The 8,088-nt window shown below is 41.9% G+C and overlaps 2 protein-coding genes across 2 annotated transcripts; one reads left to right on the forward strand and one right to left on the reverse strand.

The window, feature by feature from the left end:
• Positions 1 to 493: 493 nt before the first annotated feature.
• On the forward strand, positions 494 to 1,639 carry fam183a (family with sequence similarity 183 member A). The gene is made up of 4 exons (XM_010872351.4): positions 494 to 677; positions 849 to 905; positions 978 to 1,081; positions 1,346 to 1,639. Exons 1-4 carry the CDS (start codon positions 542 to 544, stop codon positions 1,457 to 1,459), a joined length of 411 nt encoding a protein of 136 aa, XP_010870653.1. The 5' UTR covers positions 494 to 541; the 3' UTR covers positions 1,460 to 1,639.
• Positions 1,640 to 2,200: 561 nt separating this feature from the next.
• On the reverse strand, positions 2,201 to 6,995 carry ebna1bp2 (EBNA1 binding protein 2). Its single transcript, XM_010872350.3, has 9 exons — positions 6,784 to 6,995; positions 6,550 to 6,633; positions 6,262 to 6,437; positions 5,623 to 5,746; positions 4,507 to 4,596; positions 4,340 to 4,415; positions 4,090 to 4,216; positions 2,861 to 3,038; positions 2,201 to 2,719 (listed from the first exon to the last, which is right to left on the reverse strand). The coding sequence occupies exons 1-9, from the start codon at positions 6,874 to 6,876 to the stop codon at positions 2,672 to 2,674; spliced, it is 996 nt and encodes a 331-aa protein (XP_010870652.1). The 5' UTR covers positions 6,877 to 6,995; the 3' UTR covers positions 2,201 to 2,671.
• Between the last annotated feature and the right edge of the window lie 1,093 nt (positions 6,996 to 8,088).

Consider the following 8,088-nt stretch of genomic DNA (forward strand, 5'->3'; position numbering starts at 1 on the left):
TCCAGGATAGTTTGTCTTTTTTGAAAACTATCATTTTGCAAATGTATTCAGCATAAACACATTTCTGAGGATGTGATCAGAAAGGTACTGTGTAATCATAAAATTATTATTGAAAGGATGTGTCTTTCCTTTTACATGGCAAACACTATTGATTAATCCAGAAATACAACTCTGGTTTTTGATATTCTGCAGTTCGGCTAAGTATTTGGTTAGGAAATGATAATTCAATACAGGTCTCGATTTACCAATTATATACATTAATTAATCGGGGAACTGAAACACCGATAGAATATACTCGCCCCACAAAGGCAAGAGCAAATGCACTCTACAACGGTATCTGCAACAGAAATAAAGAAAATGTCCCTTCTATATAGCGGACTAAGAAAATTAGTACCGTGCGCCCTCGCGTGGACACTACGTACCTCTACATTCTCCGTTCTGTATACGGTTTCTAGGCAACAAGAGCGCGAAAAGAAACTTCGTGATAGGCTTTCAAACGTAAGGTTTCTTATTTTTGTCTTGCTTGTATAAACCAACCAGGATGGCAACCGCTAAGCAATCAAAAAAGGATCCAGTGGATATTGTTCATCAGAATGCAATTCACGTGGAGACCATAAAGAAAGAGAACAGGAGCCAAAAACTCTACACGAATTTTAGCATCAACCCTTTTAAAACGCGTAAGTTAAGACCAATCTACCACCAAGGTTAATTGTGTTTGTGTGAACGTCACGTGCATAAGTCCTTAGTACCTTACGGGGGGGGGGGGGGTACGATTTCAGGAATAGCGTCGGTAGGCAATGTATAAGCTCATTTAAAGACCAACCAATGTAATATTTCACTTTTCTCAGTTCACGTGTTCACTGACAAACCTACGACAGGCTATACCCACGACAATGTCGAAGACCGTAAGTATAAGCCTCTAGTATATTCAACAGTTCTGAGATGTCCGCCCGTATTTATTATTGCTTTCACCCCAGCTGCTTTCATAAAGGCCCTCCACGATGCTCGTTTGGAGCCAACCAAGAAATACGCCTACCCCCAAACCGAGAGCCAGGAGATTGGCTGGATATCCACACCTCTGGTAAGAACTAACATTTTGAGGGGGATTTAAATACGTTGCCAGTCATGACCACTGTGTCCAGCATGCTGACCCAGCTTTATGAAGAGCGCAGTGCAATATAACTTGCTTAAGTGCCCAAAATAGTTTTTTACTGCAGTGAATTTGCTGTGTAAATGCCCTTATTGTGCAGTTGCTACTGTGTCACTTGCTATTACTGCACTTTCGCAGTTTCACATCGACAACGTTACAATATCAGCTCTTTAATTTTACATTTTTACTGGTCAGATTGTTTCAGATCGCAGCGATAGGCGAGTGAACTGGCCGCGACAGAACTCGGAGATCACCAAATACATGGATGCTGCATGGCGACTGAAGGAACAAACACAGAACCTGGGCTAGATGTTTTGTTCACTACAAGCGGTCCACAACGCTCTATTTTGATAATATTGGCCTCTTTGCTGGATATAAAAAAATATATACTTTGAAAGTATTGCTTGAATATGAAGACAAAACGCAATGTAACAGGGGTACACACTAGCAAATAGACCGCCATATGTGAAGGTCATTACAAATAGAAGTATTGCAGATGGATAGAGGAGCAGGTCAAGCCTGGTCCTAGATCAGACTGTGCTCTTGCAATATCCAATGCATCACTGTCAACACAAACATGACATAGCATGACAATGAGTTGGTTTAGTAGACCAAACACAGGCTTGAACAGGGTTATACTTGCCCAAAAATCTGGCACTTGTCATACCAGTGACAAGAAGAAAAAAAAGTAGTTTGCTGAAAACATTTCCCCAGATCTATAGTAACTATAAACGATCACAAAATTCAACAGATGAAAAAGGCAAAACATGAATATTGTTCAATTTAAAAGCATTAACAAAGGGTCTACAAACTCAAATATTATTATTATGAAAGATTTCCTTGAGTGTCCAGAAAGATGTCAGTTAAATAAAAGTATTTTGAATGTAATTTTACAAAACGTGATTAAGGGTTGTGAACCAGAGTTGCAATGAACATTTAGAACAGTTTGTATTTAGCTAAAATATGTAACTCAAACTAAATTACCATAAATATACTTAGGCAGCCTGAACATAATCACTTTAGCATCAAGTTGTTTCAAAAACATACACATTGCACAATAGTGTATAAGCTTTAATTTGAAATACATTACTTTTTTAACTGAAAGTAATAAAAGACAAACAATTCAACAGTCTCTAGGTGAGAAAAAGCATGTTAGGGTTTAGAAACACCCTGTTTGATGGAGTATAGTGGAAAAGTTTCACGTCAATAGAACTGTACCTTTCAGTCTGGTTTTGTATATGTGACATTCTTGAGCTCACATATAGCCGTCTTCTAGCCTCCGAGGTGAAATTCAGAGAGACAGGAAGTGGGCATTTTGGGGTCATAATCCTAGTCTTTAACATCAATCCATCACCCCAATGGCTCTGAAGGGTGGCGCTGGCATTTCGAAGTGCAGAAACAGAGCACTTGCCTTTAATATACTGTATGTCCTTCAGGTTGGGATGTCGTGTGGGTAACCCAAATGGAAGACAAGAAAACCTTGTGGGGTGGGAGACCAAGGGACATTTAACAACTTAATCTCTAGGAACGAGACTTCATCTTCTTCCGTGCATTCTTGCCTGGTCGTTTCTGAAGAAAACATAAGATTTGACATTACAAAAGAATGACATTGTGGAATAATAGAAAATGTACCAGTAAATCAAGTTTTTCTATCCAAAATGTGATACTGCAGAAACCAATAAACATAACGACCATCGGTCAGTCACTTACAGCGCCTCCTTTTGCGTGGCCCTTTCCTCCTTTCCCTCCCTTTCCTCCTTTCCCATGAGCCACTTTGGCACGGAAACTTGACACATCATTGTGACTGTCCTTGGTGTTCCACTTGGATCCACTCTTCTTTCCACCGAAGCCAAACTTCTGGTCCTTATACTTCTTCTTAGCATTAGGGCTGTCAAAGAAGTCAATGGTTAAGGCAAAGTATCCCACGTATCATGCAGATGTGTACCAAGGCTGCCAGACAGACTAGAACTAGGCAGGGCATGGTAAGAACAACCTTCCCACATCTGTAACCACATTTCCAGACAGTTTTTTTTTTTACATGAAAACATGCCAGTGCATAGAAAAAAAACATGCCATGTGAGACGAAAACAGATTGTCAGATTCAGAAAGTATTTAGACCCTTTTCTCCACATTGTATTGTGTTCTCAGGTGATAACAAATCAGACGGAAACAGGTTAGTTAGTGGGTTCTCTATCATACTAAATTAATAGGCCTGACTACTGCTGCAGTAATGTCAATCTCTACTCTTCAGGCAGGAGACCTGTAGTATTGAATTGTTCTCCCATTTCCCTGAAAAACAACTGTCTGCAGTTTGTTTTACACATTTAAAGGAAACCCTTTTCAGTTACCGAAGGCAAATCTATAATCCGGAATGTTGTACCAGTCGGGAGTGGCTGTACAACGTGAGTTACAGTCAAAATAAACCCTCAACAGCTCCCTCACTAGTCCCCATACTTCAAAGTAATTGCCGCGCAAGATTACGCCGGGATCCCAGACGGCAATGGTCCACAGAGTGACAACACATTCTGTAAACTTTGGAAGTTGGAAATACATCTTTTCACACATTCCTTATTTTGTAACTGGTAAGGCACTCTGGATTATAGATTGGCCTTTGGTGTGTGTGTGTGTGGGGGTATTGGATGTTGCTTTCAGCAACTGGAGAACAATTTCCTGACAAAGTGGCTACTGTCTGTGGTTTACTCTCTATGAGCTACAGATCACTCATGCACAGCAAACACTGGACACCAGTGTCAAAACCAGGGAGAGCACATTTCCTATTTTTTGCAACAGTTAGTTACAACTATCAGTAGAGATAAAACTTAAGATTTTAATTATGTACAAAAAACCTAACAAAAAGGTTGTTTTGTTTTTTGATCCACAAAAATGTTTTGGTGAAAACACTGGTGGGAAGGTTTGCATATTTTCATAGATCCACTTACCCTCTTTTGTTTATGGCCTTTTTATCAGAAGTTTGGCCTCCAGCTCCTTTTCCTGCTCCTTTACCAGGAGGCCCTCCTTTAACGGTCTTCTGATCTCCTTCTAAGAAGTCCAGTTTGTCACTCATGCCTAGGAGAGGGTGGTGTTAAAGACGATTATTCACATTTAGTACATGCGGTCATAGACATCAACTTAACCAAGTATTGAGGCTTAATTGTGAGAATGCACAACACACAGAATTTAAGGACCCACCTTTTTGATACTTCTTGACAGCGGACATCATGGCCTTCTTGTCTTTCTGTCTCTTCTGAATGACCTCCACTTGCACCTACATGATAAACGTCATAGTGAACACACGCACCAAGGCGACAGGGAAACCACCACTGCTGTCCTCTCAGGAAAAGAGACAAAAGACTAACCTTCTTGCCGTATTTCCTCTGTTCTCTCAGTTTCTTTGCCTTTTCTGACTTCTCTATAATTGTCTGCTTCATTAGGAGTTTCTTTCGGATCTGTAGGAAGACAAAGAATCACATTATCATGGCCAGTCAAATGTCTGAATTTGCAGGACTTGGCAGCCTAATCAAATCGACACTAATTTGAATGCCACCACATACTGGTAGTGCTTTTTGAGGAGAGAGCACATTGGCAAAACATCACAACCACGTGATCGCCAAACAGCCTGCCAACTGTATTGTGGCTGCTGGTACAATGCATGCCTTCCTCTGTCCATTTGGCTTGTCAATATTCTCAGTTCAGCATACCTGTGTGTGTCCTTGGTAAAATAGAATGTCAGTATACTAGGTACCTTGATTTGTAAGAATCTTAGGTACACTACTTGCCTTGGCATAACATAAGTGGAGCAAGTAATAAAAAATAAAATAAAACTACAATACAGCATGCCTTTGGAAATTATTCAGACCCCTTTACTTTCTCCACATTGTTGTTACATTAAATAACTTTATTTAACTAATTATTAATCAGTCTACACACAATAACCCATAACGACCAAGCGGGGTGGGGGGCTTTTGAAATGTTTGCCAATTTAGAGAAAAACGTAAAAATGAAAACTAATGTACGTCTATTCAAACACTTCACCATGAATTTCCAAATTGATGGAACATTTCCAAAACTTGTGGAAAATTGGATTGGACATAAAAACAAAAACACCAGTCTATAAGGTCCAACCCTTCACAGTGCAAGTCAGAGTAAAAACGATAATGACCAAGGAACGCTCCATAGAACTCAGAGATAGAGTTGCCGACGCATAGGTGTCCTTAAGCACTCAAAGTTCCCAGGAGCCCAGTGAGCTCCATCCTATTGACATGGAAGAAAAAGCACTACATCTGGCAAAACAAGGTACCACTCATCACCAGGCTAATACAATACCTATGGTGAAGCGTGGTGGTAGGAGCATCATGCTATGGGGATGTATCAAATGAATGGAAATCACCAATCGCCAATCTGCTTACAAGCAATCATAGGGTCGGAATCTCCAGCTAGGTCTCTCTGGGTTTAAGCCAGCTCACAGATCATACCTTCTGCATTTGCTGATCAGACTTGGCCATCTCTGCAAAGTAGTCATCTGGTCTCTTCGTGGCAATCTTTAGCTTCTGTAGCCGGGGCATTGCCTCGAGAACAGCCGCTTGAGCCTGGCGGTAGCTGGAAGACAATGACCGAGAGGAAATGTCTAACAGTTGCAAGTGCTTGGATAGCATGTCATTAAGTCTGAGCACTTAAGCAGTAATATGTAGTTTTACAGTTAAAGTATAAAATTCCCTTCTCCCCCCTTCTCCCACACATGGCCTAAAACAATATTTCTAATCCAATGAAAAACATATTGCCTACAAACAGTCCTAATTTCTCTCTGCTTCATTCTCAAACCACATTGGAGAATGTCTTAGGAGGGTCAATGGATTTTATAAATATATTTAGCGTGTTACAGCATGAAATGTTATAGTAAAACAGCAAGTGCCATTTTATTTCAACATACGTTTTGCAAAGCTGGTTAATGGACAATTGTATGAGCTTTCTATGCAGGAGAATACAAAGTAATATCAATACTGCCCTGTACAGCATAGGTAGAGGCAGTTTTTAAAACAACCTCACCATTCAATAGCAATGTGATATGAATGGCAACGGGACATATCACCCTGTATGAAGCCAAAGACACTCACAAGAACATCTCTCTCTGGAAATCATCATCTGGGTTGATATTTCCGCTGGCCTTGTTGTCAAGTTTGCCCTCAGACTTGGCAACGATGTCTTCAGCTGGGAGATTTACTAAGTCAAGCCTTTCTACCCAGGGTAGCGTGTTTTTACGGAAGTCGGCAAGACATTGTTTTAAACCCTCCTGTACACAGCAATTAAGAAAAGCGTATTAGGAATAACACTTAGTACCTAGTCAATGTTACATTTCTGCAGTCACATGTTCACCTACGCAGACATAGCGCGTCAACACTTACCACATTGTTAACACTCTTCTTCTTTTCTTCTGTTGCAAAGTTCAATCCAGGCTTTAACAACCCCTTTGCGAATGCCTCTTGAAGCTGATATAAAATAAACACAGCAAAGTCGAGCGATGTAGAGCACTTAACTATATAGATAGTGGAGACATTACTAGCTAGTTTACCTTCGCTAATGTAGCCAATGAATATTAGCTAACTAGCTTAACAAAGTTAAAGCATGCTATAAGTTACCTGTCCGTCAGATAATTCGCTGTCCTCCTCAGACGTCTCACCCAACTGGTCGTCACTTTCGACAATATCCATGGTATTGTTAAAAGGAATCATCAGTTATTTAGTGAAAAACCGTAAAATCGGTGGTCAGAGAAATTCACGTGGATAGGAAACAGCAAATACAAACGGTCCTCCGAAAATATTTCCCGGTGTAACAACCGCCGCGAATAACTAAGGTTCCTGTTCGTCATTTATTTTTGCAGTACTTGCAGTAGTTTGCAGTAGTTTCCTGTACGAAAACTCGTGAAAGATAATACCAAAAACGATGTATCTATAAATAACATTCGAGGTATATGTATATATGTTATTCTTTGTATTTATATGAACTATTTATGTAAATTGTATGCATTATATAAATGCTTTTCCATAGTGACAGCTAAAGTATATTATTATTTTTTACCATCTTCTTCCGCTTCATCCGGGGCTGGGTCGCGGGGGCAGCAGTCTAAGCAGGGATGCCCAGACTTCCCTCTCCCCAGACACTTTCTCTAGCTCTTCCGGGGGGACACCGAGGCGTTCCCAGGCCAGCCGGGAGACATAGTCCCTCCAGCGTGTCCTAGGTCTTCCCCGGGGTCTCCTCCCGGTGGGACGGGACCGGATCACCTTCCCAGGAAGGCGTTCCGGAGGCATCCGAAAAAGATGCCCAAGCCACCTCAGCTGACCCCTCTCGATGTGGAGGAGCAGCGGCTCTACTCTGAGCTCCTCCCGGGTGACCGAGCTTCTCACCCTATCTCTAAGGGATCGCCCGGCCACCCTGCGGAGAAAGCTCATTTCGGCCGCCTGTATCCGGGATCTTGTCCTTTCGGTCATGACCCAAAGCTCATGACCATAGGTGAGAGTAGGAACGTAGATTGACTGGTAAATCGAGAGCTTCGCCTTGCGGCTCAGCTCTTTCTTCACCACGACAGACCGATACATCGACTGCATTACTGCAGAAGCTGCACCGATCCGTCTGTCAATCTCCCGTTCCATCCTTCCCTCACTCGTGAACAAGACCCCTAGATACTTAAACTCCTCCACTTGAGGCAGGCACTCTCCACCAACCTGAAGTGGGCAAGCCACCCTTTTCCGGCTGAGGACCATGGCCTCGGATTTGGAGGTACTGATTTTCATCCCCACCGCTTCACACTCGGCTGCAAACCGTCCCAGCGCATGCTGAAGGTCCTGGTTAGAAGGGGCCAACACGACAACATCATCTGCAAAGAGCAGAGACGAAATTGTGTGGTCCCCAAACCTGACACCCTCCGGCCCCTGGCTGCGCCTAGA

The sequence above is a fragment of the Esox lucius genome, chromosome 8 (assembly GCF_011004845.1).
Source record: "Esox lucius isolate fEsoLuc1 chromosome 8, fEsoLuc1.pri, whole genome shotgun sequence".
In the NCBI taxonomy this organism is placed as follows: domain Eukaryota; kingdom Metazoa; phylum Chordata; class Actinopteri; order Esociformes; family Esocidae; genus Esox; species Esox lucius.